Genomic DNA, 26327 nt, shown 5'->3' with positions numbered 1-26327 from the left:
ATCTGGGGCAGTAAATTTAAACCATCAGTTTTCACATAAATGGATATCATTATTTCTATCTCAGTATATTTTAGTATTAAATGATTTCTTATTTATAAAGCAAACAGAATGCAGCGTTTGACATAGAATAAGTACTAAATACATCCGAACTAATATGCTGTATATTTAAATCTCTGGTTAAAAGTTAGGATAAAATAGGATGTAATAAACTAACTTAGTGTTAAGTGCTTTGGAAATCAGACACTATTTTGGATAACGTGTCTTTACAAATAAATGTGCCCATGAAAAAACACAATAGAGAAAATAATGACAGATAGTCTCTGAGAATTTTCTGCATTTTTCTGGTTCAGGCTAGAAGGATGCTCATCCCCAAAATTCCTAGAATAAAGGGTATAAGAACTTTATGGCTCTTGATATGAATTGCTGTGCTGTTTTCCAGAACTACTGTACCAATTTATAAGACCATCAGTTAAGGCTTATTTAAAATAAAGATCCTTTTTGGGACGCCTGGGTAGCTTGGTTGGTTGAGCATCAGACTTCAGCTCAGGTCATGATCAGGTCATGATCTCATGGGCTTTGAGCCCTGTGTCAGGCTCTGTGCTGATATCTCAGAGCTTGAAGCCTGCTTCCAATTCTGGGTCTCCCTCTCTCTCTGCCCTTCCCCCTGCGTGCATGTGCGTGCTCTCTCTGTCTCTCCCTCTCTTCCTCTCAAAATTAAATAAACACTTAAAAAATTAAAATAAAGATCATTATTAATAAATTGTAACACCTCAAAACTTTCATTTATGTTTCTCTGTCAGTATTCCTTTAAATGAAAACCCATGCAGGATACTATTAATAAAATCATAGCTCCTAACTGAGATATGAGTTCAGTTTGCTGTCTGGGATAATATATCGTCACTGAGGCTGTATTCAGGACAATCAACCACAAAATCAAGAACAATTAATGTAGCCCTGAGATTATGACACATTACTAACTCCTTGAAGATCTGACACCATAGGATAATCACTTCAAATAAATGACATTTCTGAGAGGTTAACAATGTCAGAAAGCTTTGGGTTTCATGTCAGTGCTCCAAAAATGTATTTAGTATTGATACCATCAAGTATCAAGGGAACATTTCATTACCTGAAAAGTTAAAACATGACCACCCTGGAACGGAGAAGTACCAGCTGAGGTTGTGAACTTCAATTTTTAAAACAAGTAAAGTGTGGATCTTAACAAAGGATTACAACAACAGATCAGCAGCTCATTTCAAAGTCTGCATAATGATTCACTGCAACAAACTTCAGAAAGTGTACAAGAAACAAGTGTACCCTAAACCTTTAACTAAAGGAGATAAAGGTTGGTCACAAGGTCTGCCAACATTTCTGCATGTCTTCTTTACTTTAAGGGAAACTTCCACTTTAAAATGAAGATTTATTGCAACATAAAAGAGGCATTAATCCAAAATTCAGGAAAAATTTTAATTTCTTATTAGCAAGCTTATCTTAAACATGAAAGCTTATCTTAAAGAAAAAAAGAATTAAAAGATTATAGAAAGAAAAATTACATCAGGTAACTGTATTTTGATATGCAAAAACACAATAGAAATTATTTAAGTTAAATATTTAAAAAATGGAGATAGCTACCAGCTTTTGTTCTACCATTATTAGCTGTGCTACTTTGGGCATGTTATTTAACCTCTCTGAGCCTCAGGTTTCTTAGTAACATAGAGATAAATAGTTCTCTCCAGAGTTGTTATGAAACTAAAATGTATATAAGTGCCTAACAATTATAGGTTGAAGTAAATGCTTAACTAAATGTTAGTTATTATCACCAAAAGAGTAGCAGAAGGAAAGCAATAATAAAAAAAAGAACTAACCTTACCTTTGAGACGGAAATAAAGTTGTCAATATAATAGAATACAAAAGACTAATTTTTATAATTATCAAATTAAGATATGAACATTAACTGAAACGCAGTTAACTAACAGTCAACTAACAGCTTTTGCTGTTAGTGACTTAAACATAATGCTTATTCTTGACTGTGGTGGGAGTCTGGTTTACCTCTAGTCTAGTGAAAAACCATCACCCATGGATGCTCTATGAGCAGCTACTGTTTTCCTGCCCTTGACAACTAAGCTCATCTGCCTGGAACAGAAGGTTCAAGTACATACTCATTACACTCACTTTCCCAAAGAGCATGCAACTGAAATATCTATCGCCTGGCCTATGTAGTATTACACAGACGATGTAATCTGATCTAATCTAAGGCCTTTCCTTTCCTTGACTTCTACATCTCAGCTGTAAAATGCAATGTGTTTATGATCCCCAATCTTGATAATTCTGAAATCTTATTTTCTGTTCAAAATACCTACAAAAAAAAATCTCTTCTGAGATATACCCCTGGAAGAGTTACAGGCATGACTAAACGCACGCATAAACACTTCAGAAATTCTTGCTTTCACTTCTTTTTAAATTTTATTTGCAAGGAAAAGAAATGAAATTATGCCTTACTAGCAGTGTTGGCAAGGCAGCCCTGATGAAAGTATATACCAATGGAGATCTGTGACCAAACACCAATCTGTATACGGAAATATCCAGAGGTGCCTGGGTGGCTCAGCCAGTTAAGCATCTGACTTCAGCTCAAGTCATGATCTCACAGTTGGTGAGTTCAAGCCCCACATCGGGTGAGCCTGAGCCCCACTTTTCTCTCTCTGATGGGATTCTCCTTCTCATGGGATTCTCTCTCTCCTTCTCTCTCTCTGCCCCTGGCTCACTTGTGCCCTCTCTGTCTCTGGAAAAAAAGAAATCTAGTAAAATGTTCAAATTGGGAAAATGTAGTACTCAGGATGTTAGACTTTGTAAAAATGAAGTAAATACCCAAAGAACTTTCAAGAATAGGGTCAAGCTGCCCTGGAGGTCTGCCAATGAGTCAGTACAACCTAAGATGCGTCTCTCTTCATTTGGCTTCCAGGACCCCCTACTCCTCCAGCTCCTTCCTACCTCACCTGCTTCTCTTTTTCCTCTGTTGGAACTAGCTCTTTCCTTCTACATGTTAGACTTCCCTGGTTCCCAATCCCCAAAACACTTCTCTGGCACATCGTCCCTAGGCGATCTCAATTCTTCCCCTTCTTTTAAATACCATATACAGTGATGATCCTCAAATGTATATCTCTAGCTCAGCTCTATTTGGTTTTCTATTGAACATCTTAAACTTCAACCCTTTGGTCTTCTCCATATTCTTTCTTTCCATCAAATGCTACAGCCAATCTATAAAGAAATCCTTTTGGATATTCCAGCCAAATGTAGTATCTCAACTCCAATCACTCATCACTGCTGCTGCTTGTCTGAGCCACCATCATCTCCACTTGGGACTACTACATTAACCTCTTAACTTCTTGTTTCCACTTCTGACTTCCTACAGACAAGTTTTCATGTAGCAGCCAAAGCAATTCTTTCAAAACATAAACCATATCATGTCACTCCCCTACACAAAACCTTCTAGTAGCTTCCTTCCTATCATACTAATATCTAAATTCCTTGTCATGGCCAAGAACACCCTGCATGGTCTGGTCCCTAGCCACCCCTCCAGTTCTGTTTATCTTGAGTATCTCACTGGCTATCATATGATTCCTCAGATAAGCCAAATACACCCCTGCCTGCACATGCCATTTGCTCTGCCTGGAATGCTCCTCCTCTATGGCTTGTTGAAATTCACTTTCTCAATTTGTCAAGACATCTAATCAAACAGTCCTTCCCTGCACATCCTATATAAAAGAGTGCCTCTCACAATTTTCTACACTTTTATCCTGCTTTCTTTTTCTTCAAGTCCTTACTGCCACCAGACCTTATTTTCCATTTTACTCTCATTACTATTTATCTCCTTCACTAAAATGTAAATTCAATGGGCAGCCAGGTCTTTATATTCCTTATTTACTTGTATCATTTATCTACATCACTGTCATCTAATTTTTATAATGTTTATTTATTGTTGAGAGAGAAAGAGAGTGAACACACAAGTGGTGGAAGGGCAGGGAGAAAGAAGGAGACACAGAATGTGAAGAGGCTCCAGGCTCTGAGCTGTCAGCACAGAGCCCGATATGGGGCTCAAACTCATGAACCGTGAGATCATGACCAAAGTCAGATGCTTAACTGACTGAGCCACCTAGGCGCCCCTGTATCACTGCCATCTAGAACAAGACCTGGTACATAGTAGAAACTCAAATATTTCTTGAATAAGTACATTATTCTGAAACCCTTTTAAAAGATTAATTGATAGCATTAGATTAAAAAAATTTTTAGAGAGAGAGAGAGAGTGTGCACACAAGCAGGGGAGAGGGGTGGAGGGACAGAGAGAGGGAGAGAGGGAAAGAGAGAGAGAGAATCTTAAGCAGGCTCCATGCTCATTGCAGAGCCTGAAGCGCAGCTCAATTCCACGACGCTGGGGTCATGACCTGAGCCAAAATCAAGAGTTGGATACTCAACCAACTGAGCCACCCAGGGGCCCTAACAGCATTAGATTTAATAAAGTATAAAATAAAATAGTATAATCTGAAGTGAAATATTCTTTAGGCTGCTCAATCATGTGTGTGGAATTTTGTCTCATAATTTTTATTTATGAGTTACAGTTTTTAAATTTTTACTATTTAAAATAATTCTAGAACTATACTTTAAAACTTGTTTTAATACATAAAACAATCATTTTTTCCTTTTTTTGGACTTTGTTTCTTCGCTATTCCTAAAGAATACTGGACCAAAGACTTTTTTCCTTCTTCTTTGATTAATATTTCAAATATATATAATTTACATTTACATAAATAGTATGAGTCAATGATAAATTTGTTTTTAAAATATTTCATTATAATAGATTTCTCTCTACCTTATCAAAAAAGCACTCAATCCATTCACACTGGAAATAGTAGCTGTAAATCTACATTTTAGATGGAAAGACTATATTCAGTTAACCTTTAGATTTGTGAATCCATCACAAAGTTAATTGTTTAATTCTTTTAACTCAAATCATGCTGTGAATTCACGGCAGGTACACCAAACGACTGAAATGTGAATAGGCCAGCTGCATTTCCAAGAAACACATCATCAAATGTGTCTCCTGCCCACTAATTAGCAAGGCTTACACCTGATTTCACTGGACTCAAACTACTAAAAGACAAAAACAAGTTTACAGCAAAAATGTAATTGCAATGACATGACTTCCAAATGGAATAACTCATTCTAATAGCCCAAACCATGAACTAGTAAGTATAATTTCCAGCTCTAAATAGCAGATGGGCAGAAATGGATTTGATTCAAATGATTAAAAAGGTGGAGGCTTGAGAAGTAATGGCTTTAACAGAAATCTCTCTCCAGGGGTTTGTCAACACATTCATCTTAACAGACGCCATCAGTTTTCCTGTCCAAGTAATTGATAATTCATTACTTTGTGTTTTTGCACTCACAGTTGTTTCAGAAAAGTAATTGCTACACCTCCATGCCTACCTTCTTTTTTCCCTTGTAAAGGGAAGAGAGAGACAGAGTATGCACAAGCATTGGGGGAGGGGCAGAGACAGAGAGAGAGAATCTCAAGCAGGCTCTGTTCACAGTGCAGAGTCCGACTTGGGGCTTGATCTCACGACCCTGGAATGATGACCTGAGCCAAAATCAAGAATCGGCAGCTCAACCGACTGAGCCACTCAGGAAACCCTTACACAGTTATTTTCAAACTACAAATACTACTTGTGTGTATCTTTTCAGAATTTAAAAGTTTCCTCTATTTCCCTCTTTCTTTTGAAAAATTATATCATTAACAGCTAATAAATGTAGATGAAACAACAGAATTAGAAATTCACCATTCTGGAACACACTGTGAAATATTTGGTTCGGGTAAGATCATCATTTGGTTCAGGTAAGATCATCAACGCCATATATCACCCCATAGATTATATGCTAATCACAAAATGGGGTCTTTTCTTTACAATGGAGATGTTTAATGTCATCACCTTAAACAAGTGCTCAAACTCAACATCACTAATGTGTCTTAATATGTGTGATAATATTTGTCTTTTGGTAGAATACAATTTAAGTCACAGGATCACCTATGAAGTACTCTTGGCCATACATGTCTAACCTGAATCATGTCTCTAGACCAAAATTCAAGTTGCAGAAAATATAAGAATAAATTAAATGTTCCTACAGAGAAACACCTAGGCAAATCCCCAGCCTGTTCTCTTCAGAGTATCAATGTCATGAAAAAAAATGGGGGACTATTTTCTAGAATGAGAGGACTAAAAAGCATAGCTACCAAATTCAATTGGTGAACCCTGATTATACCCTGGTTCAAAATGGGAAATAATGAAAAAGATTTTAATATACTTAAGTACTGAAGGGTGAAGTATCATGATGTCTACAACTGATTTTCAAATGACTCAGCAAATTAATAACAATATAAAATATATGTATGTCAACACCAGCATACATAGACAGACCCAGATATGTTAACATGTTATCTGTTGATTCTAGATGGTCAGTTCACGGGTACTCAATATCCTAGCCTTTCATCTTTTCTATTTGTTTGAAAAAATTCAAAATAAAGGGGTGGCACCTTGGTGGCTCAGTTGGTTAAGTGTGTGACTTCAGCTCAGGTCATGATCTTGTGGCTCCTGAGTTTGAGCCCTGTGTCGGGCTCTGTGCTGACAGCTCCAAGCCCAGAGTCTGCTTCGGATTCTTCGTCTCCCTCTCTCTCTGCCCTTCCCTTGCTCATGCTCTGTCTCTCTGTCTCTCTGTCTCTCTCTCTCTCTCTCTCAAAAATACATTTTAAAATAAATAAATACATTTAAATAAAAAATTCAAAATTAAAAGTAATAAGCTTTTGCATTTCGTGTCCAACATGTACAGCACCTGGCTCTTGAATGACGTCCACTTTGCCTACACTGATTTGAAGTGTTTCACCGTTCCTTGCAAATGTCTCCCATTCTGAGTCAGTCTGCTGGCAGGACGGACACCAAGGGGCATAACTATAAAAGAAGAATAGCTAATCAATATCATCAACATACGAAAAAAATCTGTAAAACAAAATAGAGAAATAAGTTTTTAACTAAAGGGAAGCACAAGAGCAAGCTTTTCCAAAGACACTTGATATAGATAAACAGAAGCATATTTCCCTGCTAGAACCTAATGTATGAATATCAATTCCCCAGGAAAAACTTAGCCAAAGTTTAAGAATATTTTCACAAATTACTATAATACATAAGATATTTTATTTCAAAGTTATTCTTACAACGAACCCAAATTATACTACTTTCCAGATAGGTTATGATTTTCCAGGGTCAAACTATTTTGAGTGCCCCACTAACGGCAGACAATTTTCACAAGGGCCTCTTTAAACTAGGCAAACCAGTTGCAGACCCATCAATGTGAGATCTGATGGACAGAAGATGTATTGCCAGTGGGTGCCCCCAAATGCAAATCATTTCCAAAGATATGTGGCAGTCTGAAGCATTCTCAGAAAGTAGAAGCTATAGGCTAAGCTGGCTAAATGACACTTTCTTAAATAGAAGAGGAATTAGAAATAAACACTTGGGACTTCAACCAGAACTGTTTTTTTACATTATTTTTTTCATTCAACAAACATGATCTAAGCACCATTCTAGAAACTGAGGCCACAACTGTGAACAAGACAAACGTGGTACCTCCTTCCTCCTTGTGGACTGCATCACCCACAGATGAAAAGAGGTAAACATAGGGGTAACGACATTCCAAGTGGCAAATGCCATGACTCAGAATGTGGATGCTATGGGACACTCAGGAGCTGGGTGATCTCAGAGGGCCCACAGAGAAAGGAGCATCCATGCTAAGATCTAAAGTAAGAGTAACGGCCAGAGAGGGCTCAGGGAATGTTCTAATCTAAGCAGAGAGAACAGTAAGTGTGAAGGATCAGAGTACTGACAGGACAGGATGAAGGCATCATTCACAGCCTTTAAAAATGTTGTATGAGGAGTTAGAACTTTATTCAAAGCTCCATTACCTCTACTCTAAAAAAGTGAGAATCATAATCAGATTTACATTTTGGAAAAGTCACCTGGCAGCTCTTTGGATAATGGATCAGGGAAGGATAAGATGGAAGGAAGCAAACTGGAAGGTTAGGCTGTCATCCTGGCAATATGTTAAGGGCCTCGCTTTGTTCCTATGATCCTAGAAAACATCATTAATAGGTCATAAAGCTCTAACACAGCCAAGATTTTATATGCAGGTGTTAAAATAGGAATCCAGAAAAGATTCCTGTTTAGAAATATAGTGGATTGAATAGTGTCTCTTAAAAAGATACATCCAACTCCTAAACCCCCATACCTATGCATATGATCTTATTTGGAATAAGGGTCATTATACATATAATTAAATTAAGGATCTTGGGGTGTGATTATCCTGGATTTAGGATAGGTTCTCATAAGAAGAAGGAAGTGTGACACAGAGAAGAAGGAAGGCCATGTGAAAACATAGTCAGAGATGGGTGTTATGCAGCTACAGGCCAAGGGAAGCCACGCTGGCCACAAGAAGCTAGGAGAGGCATGGAACAGACAGTCTCACAGAGCCTCCAGAGGAAGCCACCTTGCCAACATTTTGATTTTGGAATTTGGGTCTCCAGAATTGTGAGAGAGTAAATTTCCATTGTTTTAAGCCACTAAGTTTGTAGTAATTTACAGTTGTCCAAGGAAACTAATACAGAAAGGAAGATAAAATTTGAAATAAGAAGAGATTGAGATCAAATATGCCTTATGAAGATTTTAAGAGTTGGTTGAGCTATGCTTATTATAAACTATTGTTAACAAACAGTAACATGTGCTGGAAATCCATTTTAAAGTACTAACATAGGACACAAGTAAAAGGAAAATATTTACAGAATAATGTCACAAAAATACATTAGTACAAATGGAGAGATATTTTGTTTTGCTGAATAATACCCAGATGGAAAAAGCAGTAAATAAAATTAATCAATGCTCACAAAATAGGACACAATGTTCACAATGCTCACAAAAAAATCACTGGACACTGAATATTTTGGGATGCCACCAACTAGGCATACTTTAAAAATCTGCTTAAATGGGGTGCCTGGGTGGCTCAGTTGGTTAAGCATCCAACTTTGGCTCAGGTCATGATCTCACAGTTTGTGACATCGAGCCCCGTGTCAGGCTCTGTGCTGTCAGCTTGAAGCCTGGAGCCCACTTCAAATTCTATGTCTCTCTCTCTCTCTGCTCTTCCCTGCTCGTTCTCTGTCTCTGTCTCTCTCTCAAAAATAAATAAACATTAAAATTTTTTTAAAAATCTGCTTAAATCTGTTTAAATTACACTTTAAAAATCCTCAACTCAAGTCAAAATACTGAGTGAATAAATGCAATAGGTATTTTTAAAAGACTTGATATCACTGATTGTTTACATACAATGGGTGAATATTAGAGTAGGTAAATTATTCCACCAAGGGGTAGAGGGCAGGAGATATAGATGAACCAAGATTGGCTGTATGTTGATACAACTGATAAATCTGGATTATGGATGATGAGGGTTCATTGTACTACCCCTATTTTTGTGTATTTTTTAAATTTTCCTAATAGCTTTTGTCTGTCGTCTTATTAAAGTATAACTGACATATAACATTACATTAGTTTCAGGTACAACATAATGATTAAATATATTTTTTAAAAGACTTGATTAAATGGAAAGATATGCCAAGTTCTGGATGGGCAGGCTCAACATTGTGAAAATGTTGATTCTTACCCCTGATTTATTTTCCATTTTATTCCATTCCCGAACTATTTTTACAAAATATGGCATCTATTATTTTTATGTTAGGAGAAGAAAGTGGTGGGGGAGAAAGAGAGGTAGGAAAGAATGTCTGCCAAAGAATGAGACAGGAACACCTGGGTGGCTCAGTCGGTTAAGCGTCTGACTTTGGCTCAGGTCATGATCTCACAGATGGTGAGTTCGAGGCCCACGTCAGGCTCTGTGCTGACAGCTCAAAGCCTGGAGCCTGCTTGGGATCCTGTGTCTCCCTGTCTCTCTGCCCCTGTCTACCCACCTCTGTCTCTCTCTCTCTCAAAAATAAATAAACATTAAAAAAAAAAAAAAAGAGTAAGACAAACACACATGCACACACAGGGAAAAAAATGCCTTAGGAAAGGAAATAAAGGGGAAAAAGTGTTAAATGATCAAATTCTGTAATAAGATTTAGGCACAAAGGTGCTGTTAGGTCATCATTTACAAATCCTTTTATCTCAACCTGGGCGGAAGCATGCCTGTAAATGCCATGCAATACTCAATGCAATGACGCATACAAACCAACTTTCCTGAAAAACAGTAACAAACTGAAAGTGGGCAATATTTTGATCTTTCACATTATGAGGAGGTTACAGGAGGTTAAAAAGTCAACATGATGGGTTGCATTTACTTCAAGACAAGTATTGAGATTAGGCCCAGCCCAGCAAGAGAAAGGGCTGTCCAAAGCAAGGCACACATTTCTCTGTCCAGCCAGGCCCCTAGATGCAACCAGACTTAAGCACAATTTTTCACCCTCTCTAAGGATTGTTCATACTTCTCTAGAGGGGTAGAATAGCCAATTCCAAGATGATTCTAAAAGGTCATTAATCTTCTCATTACATCTCACTGTCTAGTCCCTGAGATCCCAGAGATATAGGTGGACCAGAAGACATGATCCAAGAACAATCCACTGACATCTTTGAACATAGCTGATTATAAACATGTGAATCTCTACATTTCCAGGGCATTGTATATACCTGGTGCAGTTAGTGCTCAATAAATATTTGCTGAATAAATAAATGAAAAAATTAAAAAACATATATAGTCTTTATTTGAGAAAAGTCATTTTCTGTATATTTGAAAAACATTCAGGGGTGCCTGGGTGGCTTAGTTAAGTGTCCAACTTCAGCTCAGGTCTTGCAGTTCTTGAGTTCGAGCCCCACGTCGGGCTCTGTACTAACAGCTTGGAGCCTGGAGCCTGCTTCAGATTCTGTGTTTCCTGCTCCCTCTGCTCCTCCCCTGCTTTTGTGCACAAGCTCTCTCTCTCTCTCTTCCCCCCCCCCTCAAAAATAAATAAATTTAGAAAAAAACCATCATATGGCAGATGTTACTGGGACAAGCAGTTGTTAACTTTAGGAAAAAAGAGGACATTTTATTATTAAGTATACTTTGACAGGCATTTCTGTGTATTAGATAAGAGTACTGCCAGAGGATTCAGCAAGACCAACCACAAATTAACCATGTGACTTTGGGCAGGCAGCTTAATACTCACTCCATGCCTCAGCTTCCTCAACTGCAAAATGGGATAATAACACCAGCTACCTTAGAAGGTTGTTGGGGGATTAGATGACTTATATAAAACAGGTACATGTTAAGAACAATTATTAATACCAATTACATTTGTAATACACTGTTTGGTTTCCAAGACACTTTTATGATACATTAGCTCATCTGAACCTTACAACCTCACTGTCAAACAGGGAATGCAGATTTAAAGGACCTAGCTTAAGGTCACCTAAGACCACAGAGAGTAAGAACCCAGATGGAGCATTTAGTTTTTGTTTTGTTTTTTGAGGCGGGGGGGGGGGGGGGTGCTTCAGGGGAAGAGGGAGAAAGAATCTCAAGGAGCCTCCATGCCTAGCACAAAGGCTGACTGGGGCTTGTTCTCATATCCATGAGATCATGACCTGAGCCAAAATCAAGAGTCAGATGCTCAACCAACTGAGCCACCCAGGCTCCCCCCATCTTTTATTTTTTACATACCAGTCCCTAGTCTCTAGACAGGCTATTATATAAAGTGAGATTTGGGTAACATTGATCCCTAGATATAAAAATGCCACTGAGGTTATTTTAGATATTCCATTTTTTATGTAGCTGCTACCCACTGGAGACTGAGGGACTATGAATGCCATTATTTCTGAGATTTAATCAGAGCTTTTTGTGTTGGAGTGCACCAACATCATTCATTAACTTAGTGCATTCTTTGGTGGTAGAAATAAGGCAGCTCTGAGTCTCTGGTGTGGGAATTGGCCCACTGTTGTTTCTGCTTTTCAAATTATTAGTATTCTTTTGTATCTGAAGGACGATGATTTAGATGGTAATTGAGAACCTACTACAGGAAGGTTCTTCAGGGACCAAACGAATACAAAGAAGAAAAGTCATGACTTTCATGTGCTAATGCACTCTCTGTGTCTGTGTAAGTACGTGTATATAAATGTAATCTTTCTGTAAAACGCATGATGAAAATCATCAGAAAGGACTGATCATGATCTTTATTTATATTATTTAAAACTAGTTCATAATGTCAATCTTCTAAGAACTATAAAAGGGTTGACCTGCCATAACTGTCTTTTACATTCAAATTAATCCTTCTTTCATGTAAGAGCCTCCAAAAGGAATTAGAACCTTTACAGTCATGAAAACTATATGACAGTATCTTATCTATTTAGGCTTTTCCCAGGTGCCAGGGGTATATAAAATTAGCAAGCTTCATAAACACATTTAAAATGCCATACGGCTAAAACACAGACTTGAATATTAATCCAAGGTTTTTAACCACTTTGGGAAACAAAATTCTAAAGCATGTTTTCGTCATCCACGTTATGCAATTCATGCATAAATTATACTTAGTTTCTGTTATATGTAAGGTAGTTGAAGGCCTGTGATTACTTTGATTTTATGAACCAACTGAATTTGGTGTGAGATTTCATTAAGTACATGAAACACATCAGAGAAAGGAGTTAACTTAAATACATTTCGTAGAAATAAAATTTTACTAAAACTACATTTTTATTCTCCCAATAATGTGCAATTTTTCTTCTTCTGTTTTGGCTCAAATTTCACCAGTGTGTCCCCATACATTCTCTTTTCTCATCCATGCAGAGATGAGATGGACAATGACCGATACAGTCGATTTTCACTTAGAACTTGTTTTGCCCCAAATGCTCAAAAGAATATGTGATAATGAAGATGAAAAGGTAAACTAGGGTCATTTTTCTATGCCTTAATACATGAAACTAAATCAAAATGTCTTAGCTGCTGACTTAACTACATCAAGTGTCATTCTTATATCTGGAAAACATGGGAAAACTCATAATAATCCAAGAGTTGGAAGGCTTATATTTAATTTGATTTCTTTAGAAGATCATTTCTAGGGCATTTTATCATAAAATGTAGAGAAAAAATAAAAATGGATAACTCCACAAAAATCATGTTATGTGCTAGAGAAAATAGAATTCACTCCATGGGGGCTCCTTGGTGGCTCAGTGAGTTAAGCATCTGACTTCATCTCAGGTCATGATCTCAAGGTTCTTGAGTTCAAGCCCCGTGTCAGGCTCTGTGCTGACGGTTCAGAGCCTGGAGCTTGCTTCAGATTCTGTGTCTCCCTCTCTCTCTCTCCCCACTCACACTTTGTCTCTCAAAAGTGAATAAATGTTAGAAAAAAATTAAGGAAAAAAAAAAAAAAAGACAAACCCTCAATGAAGGCAAGGACTGGTATATTGCTTATACCGAGCCAGAACAGAGCCTGGCAGGTCCTGGACCACAGTAAATATTTAATACATTAATGAACAAATGGGAGATGATAGTGACTCTCCTTAGTATCTAAGACAATATATACAGGTGTTACCTCAGTGATACACTTGAGGAAGCTCTTGATTAAAGGAACAACTAGTCTATTGAATAATAGACTGTAATAGACAGTAATTTGTTTACTTAAAGTATTTATTGAATATGATAGTTATTAAGGCTCTGGAGATAAACAGGAAAAAGAAAAAAATTTCTTTCTCTACTGAAAAGTTTATTGTCTAGAGGAAGAATCAGAGAAGCATATAAATTAATTTATAATTACGAGTTGTGATAAGGGCCAGGCTAGGTACAAACAAGGCAAAGTGAGAATTTTCCTGGGTGGTTGGGGTGCAGAAAAGGCAGAGCACCTGTATGAGTGGTGAAGAGTGTCAGGAATGAGCATATAGCAATAATGCTCCTCATCTGGAGAATCTAGAGACGATAAAACCATGGGTGGGTTGTTGAATCCCACAGGGAAAAGGCCTCCCTTAATGGTGCACCCTTTATGGTGCTGGCCAGCTGACAGCCTAAGCATGAACTGGCCAGGCTTTGTACCTTCCTCCCCTAGGTCCCTGCTATTCTCCTAGGTTTGCAGCAGGAACTGCAAAGCTCAGGCCTGCGTTCTAGTTCTAGCCTTGCCAATCACTTCCTAAGGATCTGGCCTTGGCCAAAGCTTTAACCTTTTCAAGTTTCATCTCCCCTAGTTAATGAGAATGCTAACTCTGCACCAGATTGCTGGGATGATGAAATAAGACAGCATTCAGGACATGAAATGGAAGCAATGTAACTGTTTACTGTGACTGAGATGATGATGATCATAGAGGTGATAATGTGGATAACCCTTTGTGGAAACAATCTGAAATTAAATACTTCTATGTTAACTTATGAGCTATTCTTTTTCGTGTTTTTAAATACCCATAACAGTACCCAGGGCAGTAGTTTTCAATCAGAGACATTTGGGAATGTGCATAGGGAATGGAGATGATTAAAATTTTTTTGATGTCACATGAACACTAGAATGTGATGGGTAGAGGCAGTGATGCTGACGGTTCTGCAACAGGCAGGCCATCCCCACATATCAAAGAACTGTCCAACCCAAGATGCCAACAGTGCCCTGATGAGAACCACTGCTGAATGCCTGACAGAGAAGAAGCATTCAGGAAACATTTGCTAAATAAATGAATGCTGTATCTGCTATTTATTTCCTTCAGAGCACAGTAGATTGACTGTCCCTTGAAATCAAAGAATGTCGTTCATTCATTTTCATCTTCCAAGACCCCCAAGTCTAAACTTGAAACATAACAAGCATGTAATGACTATCTCTTAAACATTCAATCCACACATCACTATACTCTATTAAACTTCAAAAAATTATGACTATCTGACAAGCTAAGGGGATGCTGCTTGAAGACATTCTCTTCGGGAATAAGAAGGATTTTGGAAAAAAAGTACTAAAACTTAGAGGTTCTAAGGATATAAATGAGGCTTCCCTCCATCACAGTGACTAATTTAAATTAGAATCAAGTCAGAAAAGGTAGTATTTTATAAAGATCTATAAGCTTTACAGAGGTAAATTAACCCAAAGATATACTTTTCTTCTGGATATCAGTTTAAAAGTAGGCAGGTCAGGGCCCCTTGGGTGGCTCAGTTGGTTGAGTGTCTGACTTGATTTCAGCTCAGGTCATGCATGATCCCAGGGTTATGGAATAGAGCCCTGAGTTGGGCTCCACGCTGAGTGTGGAGCCCAGTTAAGATTCTCTCTTGGGGCACCTGGGTGGCTCAGTCGGTTGAGTGTCCCAACTTCGGCTCAGGTCATGATCTCATGGATAGTGGGTTCAAGCCCCACGCTGGGCTCTGTGCTGACAGCTCAGAGCCTGGAGCCTGCTTTGGATTCTGTATCTCCCTCTCTCTCTGTCCCTCTCCTGCTCACACTCTGTCTCTCTCCCAAAAATAAGTAAACATTTAAAAAACTAAAAAAAAAAAAAAAAAGATTCTCTCTTTCTCTCCCTATGCCCCTCTTCCCTGCTTGTGCTCTCACTATATATATAATAAAATAAAATAAATATTTTTTTAAAGAAGGCAGATCAAAATTAAGCTACTTGGATATCTACTTATTTCTTTGGGGTGGGGGGGAAACACCAGAAAAATATATAGAATGTACATTTTTGTGTGTCAAAAGAACAAAAGTGGTATTCTCAAGAACTGATACAATGGGAACCAAAAAAGTTTAAAATAGTAAAAGGTTACAAAGTAACTGAATAAAGGATAGTATGAAACAATGGAAATAGAAAAAAAGAAAACTTCAGAAGGTATTCTAAAGATTATATGTACTCTTTCCTAATCCTGAGAAAGGGCAAACTTTTCATCAGAGGTTAGGATGAGAAAAGTACAGCAAGCCAATCATAGAGACATGGCAGAAATAGGGATTAAAATTATAAAACAATATATGAAAGCAAACAAGAAGAGAAAAACTGAATATACAACAAGCATTAAAGAAAATGCAAATAATAATGGGATAATTTTTCAGACTTTTTAAAAAAAGTTTTCAGAATTGAAATGGTGAATTACTACAAATATATTTTAACTGATATTTCCCCTTAACAGAGAAGTGCTTTTTAAAACATTGAAGGGGCGCCTGGGTGGCGCAGTCGGTTAAGCGTCCGACTTCAGCCAGGTCACGATCTCGCGGTCCGTGAGTTCGAGCCCCACGTCAGGCTCTGGGCTGATGGCTCGGAGCCTGGAGCCTGTTTCCGATTCTGTGTCTCCCTCTCTCTCTGCCCCTCCCCCGTTCATGCTCTGTCTCTCTCTGTCCCAAAAATAAATAAAAAAAAAAAAAAACATTGAAAATTCAATTGCAAGTTTCCAAAACAATTGACTGTTTTTAAAACAAAGAAAATATAACAAATTAAATTTCATAACAGGAGTAGAAAACACTGCTAGGTCCTTAAAAACAACTGAAATTATCAATACCAGTATAACCAAAAATTGTATTATAGGAGCTTTGTATGAAGTGGGATATGAGAAAAAAATCCCAGAAGAGAAGTAGGATATAAGCAAATGAACAAATAAAGAAATGTCATTCACAGTAATGTCAAATTTTTCATACTATCAGAAAGTCTCCTAATTGCTTCTTTAGAAAAGTTAAATGCATCATCTGTAGACCCCTCACAATCTCCATTTATTATGATCTGTTTACTTGAAAAAAGTGTTGAAACGGTAGCTAGAATTAACACATTTGGCTTTTCTCTGTTCTATACATCAGCAAAAAGATTCTGATAAGGCTATTTGAGTGAATTCTTAGAAATTTATGGTAGGCCTGTAGTGGTTGAGAATATAATGAATTTTCTATTTTTTTAAGAAAAAATAGAAAATTTGTGAAAATAGAAAATAAGAAAAAATAGAAAATTTCCTCCCTTTGTGAAAGGGAGGAAAGGGGGTATCACAAACAGATACGAGCAACAATATTTCTTCAGGACTTAGGTTCTATTATGTAGAAAAAAGTTGGATACAATGGTTTAAATCTTCTTTCCTTTAGAGCCTCCCTTCATAGTGACTTATTCTGAAGTGTACCCAATGAAAAGGGAACTTCTAAAATGATCTTAGGCACAATACAGCTTACTTCTGGGTTCTAAGTCCCGTCTTTCATCACAGCCCAACATATTCCATGCGATGGACACATGGCAAGTTTAGATCAATTGGTTACTATGTCTGGGCTTGAACATTTATGAAAAGTTTAATTTGACACTCGACGTAGCCAAACATAGGAGTTGTTGGCTGTTGCACGTTTACAAGCTTCACATGGCTTACACTCACCTGAGCTTTAGCTTGTTTAGTTCTTTTACTAAGAAAAAAAAAAAAAAATAGATGGTTATTCCAAAAAGGAGCTATAAAGGAGTTGAGGCCTTTCTGTTTTGACCTTCATCATGTACATACACAAACTCGGTTTTAATCAGAAAACTGGCATCTAGAAAGCTCCACCGTATAAGCACCTACTCTCAAAAAGAACTCTTTGTAGTACTAGCTGACAAAATGCAGTCTAAAATCTTACAATTATTACAAACATGACAGTCTTGAATAAAGCTCCACTTACGTTAAAAGCTTCTCTCTTAAATGGAAAATGACCTCTTCATCTTCATCCTCCTCATACTAAACTCATTAAGTAGTTTAATAAGTGCTTCATGACTACATATTTCCTTAATCATTTCATTGGTTCATTATGACACCAAAGGCATTTTACTTTCAGGTCTTTCTATCACCTTCTTTGTGGACAAAAGGTAAATGCATGTTTGAAGGGGTAATGTGTACTATGTTCTCTGAACAGCGTAATCTGCTAAGGGACTTGTAACTTTGGGCCCTGATCTCACACTGAGGTTTTCACTCCATACGCATCTATTTGCAACTGAAATTGAGAAAATCAAAATGTGGTCTTGGACAAATAAAGGAAAGATCCAATTCTGTGTGTCTGTGTCCTCAAGGTAAGATTAATGGCAAAACAGTAGTGATCAAATATATACATGATCTGAAACTACAGTTTAAGGAGATAAGGTATCATTTCTCCAGATGTTCTTCATACTCCCCACAGGCCCACCGTGATGGTCTCTGAAGCCTGTTCAAACATCCTCCCATGGTCTCCTTCAAGGCTTTTTCCAAAGGATCACTTTCTTCCTAGAAGTTAATTTTAAGCCATGTGCCTGTTCCTAACTCAAAACTGTATTTTCCCATCTCCTTCAAGCAAAGACACTATCCACAGTTTACCTTCTATTGTTCAAAAGGGGCGATGTACTAATGTCCCTTTCTTTATTACACTAGCACAATTATCTACCCAGAAATCTCTACCTCTAAAAATGATAAGGAATATCAACATTTATTTGAAATCTTGTTCTAAAACTTCAAAAACACCCCCATCTTCCTGTTTTATTTTTCACAATGACATCTCGGAGAATTCAAAATGAAAACCAAAATACTTTGCACTAGCTGGTGTGCCCTTCACGGTCTGTAATTATCCATTCAACAAATATCCTGCGTAGCCCGTGCTACGTATTTGTACTGCGCGTTAATTTCACTGAATGGCAGCCCTTTTCTCTTCGTACACACCTGTACCAAAAGCACGCGATTTTCTCACAGATTTCCTCCATTTCCCCCGACTCCCCTTGGCACGCTGCCCACCCCATCCCTCAACTCTTGCCCCCGCCCCCACCACCAAAGGCAGGGGGCTTAGCAGGCGAGGGGGGCGGCGGGTGCGGAGAGAGGCGGGATGCTCCGCATCCGCAGCTGTCACCGCGGAGGGCCTGGCGCGCATGCGCAGCGTGAGCAGCCGGCCCCCGCGCGGCGGGCCGCGAGGCGAGCAGTGGCGGAGCCCAGCGGGCGGTGCAGACTCCACAGCGGCCCGCGCGGCTCTGGGAGGGCGGGGCCCAGGGGGGCAGTGTGGCGTGCGGGACGTGCGGGCACACTCACAATTTCAGCATCCACTCGCCCTCCATCACCAGCGTCCAGTTGGAGGCGGTCATGGGCCGCACCCAGCTCCGCTCCTCCGGCAGCGCGGCCTGCGCGGGGCCGGCCTCCTCCGCCACCGCGACCCGGGCGGCCAGGAGCGCCGTCAGCAGCGGGCCCCAGCGCCCGCCCGCCATGTTGGCGCGTGGAGCGAGCCTCCTCGGCAGGGGACGTGGCGAGAGGAAGCGATGGGCCCGGAGCCTCGCTAGCTCGCAAGCCCGGGCCTTTCCAGGTAGTCGGAGGTGGTGCCGGGCCGCCCCGCCTCCGCCCCGCCGCACGAACAGTCCCAGCTTAGAAGGCGGGCAGTCAGCGCCGCCTCTTATCCGCCTGGTCCCGCCGAGGCCACGCCCCCTCCCGCCTCCCCCTGCCGTTGCCCCGGGTGTCGGTTGCCTGGGCAACGGCCGCCCTTTCTTTCTGACACCACTCCCCCCTTCCCCCCCGAAAATAAACAGATGACCCAATGTTGCCTAAGTTAGAACAGGCGCCTCATGCACCCAGGCTCCAGTACTGAGGTTGGCGCGCGTGGGGTTTTCTAAAGAGAATCGCGGCCAGTAATTAAAAAATTCACCCTCTATTCAGTGGCAGCGAGAATAACAAGAATGGACTGCAAAGTAAACCTATTTATAATGCGAAGATGGGAGGGTGTTTGGCCGTGGCCTCTTGCTGGAAGGGAGAGGAAAATTTAAGTACTCTCTGCATGTGTATATTGAAGTATCACTACCTTATTGGAGATAATAGTGAAACCGGACTCTGCAATTGTATCTTTTATTAATTTAAATTTTAAAAGAAACTATTAAAACATGAGTACTAACATAAAGTGAGTCAGTGAATAAAAGACTATTGGCAGTTGGAATTACATGGGTCTCGCACGGCTCTTGGCTACAGGTCATCAGATCTAAAATGAAAGTAGCCTAAATGATTTCCAAATTTCTTTGCAGATACACATTAGATGCATCTATACCTTGAGATCACCACACCCTGAGTATGTATGACTGAGTTACAATTAGAAGGTGACTGAGCTTTTTCAAAGTGTGCTTTATAAAAATTTGCTAGCTGTGCAAAGCATAAAACTGAGTAATGTGGTCAATACATGGTGAAAAAGTGTGATTTCTATCCTGGGCTTACAACAAAGACAGCTATAAAACTAACAGTACTGCAGGGCATATGAGATCAATCTCCAATCAGTACTTATAGGAGAGAGAGGTTTAATTTTGCCTTCAGAGAAGATCTTACTTTAATAAGGTGTTAATTGGTAGTATCTCAATTCTATGTGGAGCTAGCCCTTATAAAAATATAAGACATTTACAATCTATTGTAAATTTGGAAAATGTTCTTGCAATAAATGTTACTAAGAATCACTGTTATTGCCTACAGATCAATCCTATAAACTCATTAGAAAATATTTTGCTTATAAAAAGAAATTTCGTACACAGGAATTCTATCATTCTTTTCAGTGAAACTTTTGTATATGATATGTGATTGGTAGAAAAAAGTCTTAAAAATAGAATCTGCTATTAAGGAGTAACAATTTTGGGGGCAGCTGGGTGGCTCAGTTGGTTAAGCATCTGACTCTTGATTTCAGCTCAGGTCATGATCTCATGGTTCATGAATTCAAGCCCTGGGTTAGGCTCTGTGCTAACAGCTCAGAGCCTGGAGTCTGCTCAGATTCTGTTTCCTCCTCTCTCTGTCTCTCCCCTGCTTGTGCTCTGTTTCTCTCAAAAAATAAGTAAACATTTAAAAAAATTTAAAAAAAAGAAATAACAATTTTGTTAATTTTGTTGGGTGTGATAATGGTGTTATAACTATATTTTTAAAAGTCTTTATGGTTACAGATAGTAAAATACTTATGTGTGAAACAATCTGGTGTCTAGAATTCACTTAAAAATACTCCAGAAATAAAATTTGGGGGATGGAAATAGGATGGATAAACATAAGTGATACAACATCAATCTGTGCTGAAGCTAAGTTCATTTTTGCTTTTCTCTACTTTTGTGTATGCTGGAAAACTTGCAAAATTTAAAGTTAAAGGGAGTATCTGGAGGCACAAAGGAAACTCATTGCTGAAGCTCTTTCTCTTTCTAACATAAGACATGTATTCAAGGATTGCATTTCCTGGCTTTCAGAGTAAGTCAGTAGGAAGAAATATAGCAAGAATGTATGGGAGCAAAGGAGCAAAAGGGTTGCACAGAGCAGGGTAAAGGCAACTGCTGTCCAGTGATTGGTATCTGAGCCTTGACACTTCTTACCTATGTGACTTGGGGCTAAAACTAGTTACCACGGGGTTTCTGTTTAAATGCAGGTAATAATAGAACCTCCACATAAGGTGGCTGTGAAGTTTACATGGGGTAAATATAATGCCTAGAACATGGTATGATTAATAAAGTTTATGTCTTATTATCTGGAGGCAACAACATACTATAACACTTCTAAGTCTATCTTTCCTAGATTAATGTCAAATTTGCTTTTCATGGTACACAAAAGCCTTCACAATCCAGCTTCAGTCTTGCCCACTTTGCATGCTGCCATTCCCACAATCCTCTGCCCCATAGCTCTATTCCCCATTCTCCAGGCACATCAGGAATCTGCTGAAGTCTTTTGGAGTGTGACTTGAGGTCAGGTTGACAACCTGCTTCCCCTTTCTAGGGTTGAAGAGGGAGTTAAAATCCAAGTGTCCTTGTCTCCTTCCCCAGATCTGCACATTTCTCACCCATGCATCACATTTCTGTCACAGGATATTGGCCATTCCTCAATTTGCTGTGTAATCAACATCACATTAATCTAGTTATAGTCATTGTGTCCATAGAAAACCTCGGTATGCTGGCATTTTTTGGGCAAAGAGTTAGCTCCCTGCCTGCCCCTTTTTGTAACTTCACTCCAGTTATCTCCTCTTTCAACACCCTTCCTCACCTACCCATTCTGGATGACAAAGTCTTTCGACAGAATCATGTGTGGATCTTTCTGAGTCCATGGCCCAGCAGCGAGAACCTGCCAAAGTTTGCATGACTAGCACCTCCCAGAAGAGCAGGGAGGGGTACCCAGCAGTAATGATGCCACAGCCACTGTCTCATTATATCCATGACCTCTAAAATAATAATAATAATAATAATAATAATAATAATAATAATAATAATGTACTTGTATGCCTTGTTGCTTTTCATTCTGCTCAGAACCCTCTTCTCTAGTAGCCTAGCGAATCATTATTCAGCCTCTATCATGTAGCTCACATTTTACCTCCATAGCCATAGAGAATTAGCTGCTATTTCTTCTCAGATCCAATAGCTTTTCTTCCATATAACTTGGCCACACCCGTCTTTTGTATTATAATTACATGCACTTATGACCCTCTTTCCCCACTACTCCAAAGTTTAGTGCTTTGCCTTATTTATCTTTGTGTGTCCCACACAGCAGAATACCCATCTCCTATGGGTGAAGGAGTAGGCAGCCTCCCACATGGCCCCAGTATCTCTACCTCCTGGTGTTTAGGCCCTTGTGTAATTGTCTTCCCTCGAGTGTGGGCTGGGCCTAGTGACTCACTTCTAATAAACAGAAAAATGACAAAAATAATGGGATATCATCTCTGGGACAAGTTTACAAAAACTGGAACTTCCATCTCTTTATCTCTGGCTTGCTCACTCTGAGACTCTGTATGGAGAGCTCCATGTGACTAAAGGAGGCCTTCAGCCAACATTTCATGAGGAACTGAGTCCTCGATTCAGTAAGCTTGGAAGAACTTAATCTTGCAAATGAATAACCACGTAAGTGACCTAGAAGCAGATCCTTCCTCTCCCCTTGAGATGACTGAGCCTCATAAGTGACCCAAAGCCAGAGGGACAAGCTTAACTAGGTCCTCTAACCCACAGAGAGTGTGAAGAAATGTTTTTCTCTTTGTTTGTTTTTGTTTTGTTTTCTTTAGTTGGCTCTATGCCCAACATGGGGCTTGAACTCACACCCCCTAGATCATGAGTTGCATGCTTTCCTGACTGAGCCAGCCAGGTGCCCCATAAATGTTGTTTTAAGCCACCAAGATTTGGTTGGGGTAATTTGTTACACAGCAATAGGGAACTAGATCAGTGCTCAATCCTTTTTATGTGTAAAGTACCTACTGACAATTTTAAGAAGTTTGGTCCCTGGTACTGGGAGAAAGAGCTTTTACCACTAGAGCAGTTCAAATGGTGATACTGTGGGGCAGCTATAGTCACATGAAGTATACGGTTCCTACCAAGAAAAGGAATTTTTTGGACTGTGATGAGGGGACACTATAGCAGGAGAGAGAGAGAGAGGAAGAATGTGATAGATGCCTATCCAATTCCCTTCTCTTTCTCAGCCTGCAGAGGAGTATGCTTCTACACCCCCTATGCAGTGTAAAAGTTCTGGCTAATGGGCTGCAAGCCAAAAGGATATGTATATACCACTTGAAGACTGAAGCATTTAATCTCTAATGTGAGACCCTCCAGTAGAAGCAGGAAGCTCCTACTGTCAAACTTTTAGAGAAAAGACACATTCTAGGAATCTACAAGACCAGAGAAGCCTAGGTTGCTAAAATGCCCCACGGAGAACTGTTGCCCCTGAAGGTCCCCTGGATTTTCAGTGGATTTTACATTGGCAAGAAATACACTGTCATTATGAGAAAATTATGAGAAACCTATTCAGGTTAGCTATTACTCCATAACTACCTCAATATCAAGTCTCATGGTTTTGAGGGCTGATGGGCATGGTTGGGTTGTTTTTGCTTGGGTTTCTGCATATGGTGAAAGACATTTGGAAGCTAAGGCTAGAGTTATTTGAAATCTTTTGCACTCTCATATCTGGTACCTGGTACAGAATGGCTGGAACAGCTGGGGACAGATGAGACATCTCTCCTATCCATACATCCTCTCCTTGTGGCTACTTAGGCTTTCCTTCATCATGACAGTCTCAGCGCTGTCATACTTTCTCTAGAGTGAGTTTCCAGAGACCTAACTGGAAGCTGCACTGCTTTTTAAGACTTCACTTCAGAGGTCTGAGAATGTCAGTCCACTACACTATATTGGTTAAACAAACCACTTAACTCCAGCCCAGATTAAAGGGAAGAAGACGTTACCCCATAACAAGAAGCAGGAAAATAAAGTGTGGCCATCTTTCATCTATCAAAAAGTCACCCTGAAAACTTGGAGTTATCACTGAAGGATCATGTAACCCAGTTCTGACTAACCCAGTATCTTCCTTTTAGGACTTGGTCAAGAATAGCTGAAGGGGTGTTTTGGGGTGATATTTGCAGAACGCAGCATAGGAACTACCTCTTCCCTTTTAACTTTTGTTAAAGTTGTATTAGGTATTTATTTGCAAAAAAAAATAGGTATTTATTTGCAAAAAAAAATGTATTGGAAAAAATGGCTTTTAAGTATTGGGAAGCTATACTCTTTCATGCCGTTTTATTTAAGTACTCATGGGACTTCGCAGGATTTTTGTTGGGCTTATTCCAAAAAGATTCAAAAGAATGTAGTAAGATTTATATAAACATACTCATAAAGGTGAGCTATCTTTCATACTCTGAACTCTTTTTACACATTGAATAATTAATTTAAGAAAACAATTTACCAAGTGAGATAAAAGTATATATTCCAATCCATATCTGCACATATATTTAGAAACTTTTAATGCATAATAGCAAGCAAAGACCTTCCTAAATTGGCACCTCAGGACTTGATATCAAGAAGATAATGCAATGAGAGATAAAGAGAATATATTCAGATTACGAACTCTATAATAATAGGGTAAGTAAGTAATATACAACAGTTTCCTATGGAGGATGGTTAAACCAATATAGAAATATTAAATAAGCTATGTAGTGCTGTAAAATTAGCCCATGAGGTAATAATAGTACAGGAATTTAATTACACAAACAGATTTGCTAAATGCCTTACAGGAACAAGAGGTGGAGGGAAAATTTAAATAGGACACTTCCTAGAACAGATGGTAGGAGAAACCATGAAGAATGGAAATACATTGAATTATCCCAGGTTAGTGACTAGAAATGAATTCAGAAAAAGGATAAATCTCTACAAAATAGCAATCCCAGGACCACCACTTGGGGAAAGAGAATCAACCGATTCTCTTGGAGCTAAGGAAGGCTACATACAGGAGAGATATATATAAACCAATTCTCCTCCTATACACCAGTAAGAATTAATTTTAAAACGTAATCTGGACAAGGGGAGCCTGGGTGGCTCAGTTGGTTAAGCATTTGACTTTGGTTCAGGTCATGATCTCATGGTTTGTGAGTTTGAGCCTGGTTGAGCCCCACATCAGGCTGTCTGCTGTCCATGCAGAGCCTCCTTCGGATCCTCTGTCCCCCTGTCTCTCCGTACTTTCCCTGCTTGTGCTCTCTTTTTCTCAAAAATAAACATTAAAAAATAAATAAATTGGGACGCCTGGGTGGCTCAGTCAGTTAAGCCTCCAACTTTGGCTCAGGTCATGATCTTGCAGTTTGTGGATTTGAGTCCCACATCAGGCTCTGTGCTGACAGCTCAGAGCCTGAAGCCTGCTTTGAATTCTGTCTCAGTCTCTCTCTGCCCCTCCCCCATGCTCACAGGCACACTCTCTCTCTCAAAAATAAATATTTAAACATAAATAAATAAATAAATAAATAAAATATAATATAATATGGACAATAAAAAGATAATATGGACAAAGATCTTATTGAAGAACAATAAAAATTACCAGAAAAAAAAAAAGCTAAAGAAACATGCAAGACATATGAAAAAAACAGGACGACTTTATATTATGGAGATGTCAATTTTCCCAAATTAGTTTGTAAATCTAATGCAGTATGATTCAAACAACAGCCTTTTATACAGATCTTTTATACAGAATTCTAAAAATTTGTCTTAAAAAGTTAATCCTGGGCACAGGATTTTGAAAAAGATCAATGATATAAATATTGCCCCTTCAGGTATTAAAGTATGCTATCAAGTTACAATAAAATGGAGGTAAATAGGTAATAGCAAATAGGCAAATGAATCAGAGTAAAGATTCAAGAAACAACTATATATAGACAAATATATATGTATAAGGTGATATATTAGTTAGGAAAAAGTATACTTAGGCTGCAGTAACAAACAGTCCCTCAAATCTCAAAGGCTTAACTCACAAAGCTCATGTCTCTGCCACACAAATTCCATCTTGGATCTAAGAGATTCTTTAGAGAAGCTGAACCCTGGGCAGGGTTGACACAATACAAGCTGCTTCAATCTTATGGCTCTTGCATCTCAACATGAGTCCTC

At 39.0% G+C, this 26327-nt stretch overlaps 1 protein-coding gene across 1 annotated transcript in view; it reads right to left on the bottom strand.

The window, feature by feature from the left end:
* The window catches only part of TMX4 (thioredoxin related transmembrane protein 4), a 42024-nt gene extending 22638 nt beyond the window's left edge, over window positions 1-19386 (bottom strand). Inside the window, exons 1-2 of the mRNA XM_058684916.1 lie at window positions 19030-19386; window positions 6880-6995 (exon numbers count right to left, since the gene is read on the bottom strand). Coding sequence (XP_058540899.1) covers window positions 6880-6995; window positions 19030-19202 — 289 coding nt within the window. The 5' untranslated portion in view covers window positions 19203-19386. The remainder of the gene's footprint in view (window positions 1-6879; window positions 6996-19029) is intronic.
* Between the last annotated feature and the right edge of the window lie 6941 nt (window positions 19387-26327).

The sequence above is a fragment of the Neofelis nebulosa genome, chromosome 9, assembly GCF_028018385.1.
Source record: "Neofelis nebulosa isolate mNeoNeb1 chromosome 9, mNeoNeb1.pri, whole genome shotgun sequence".
NCBI lineage: Eukaryota > Metazoa > Chordata > Mammalia > Carnivora > Felidae > Neofelis > Neofelis nebulosa.
Note: the sequence above shows the minus strand (reverse complement) of the source record. Positions and strands in the feature narration are given on the sequence as shown.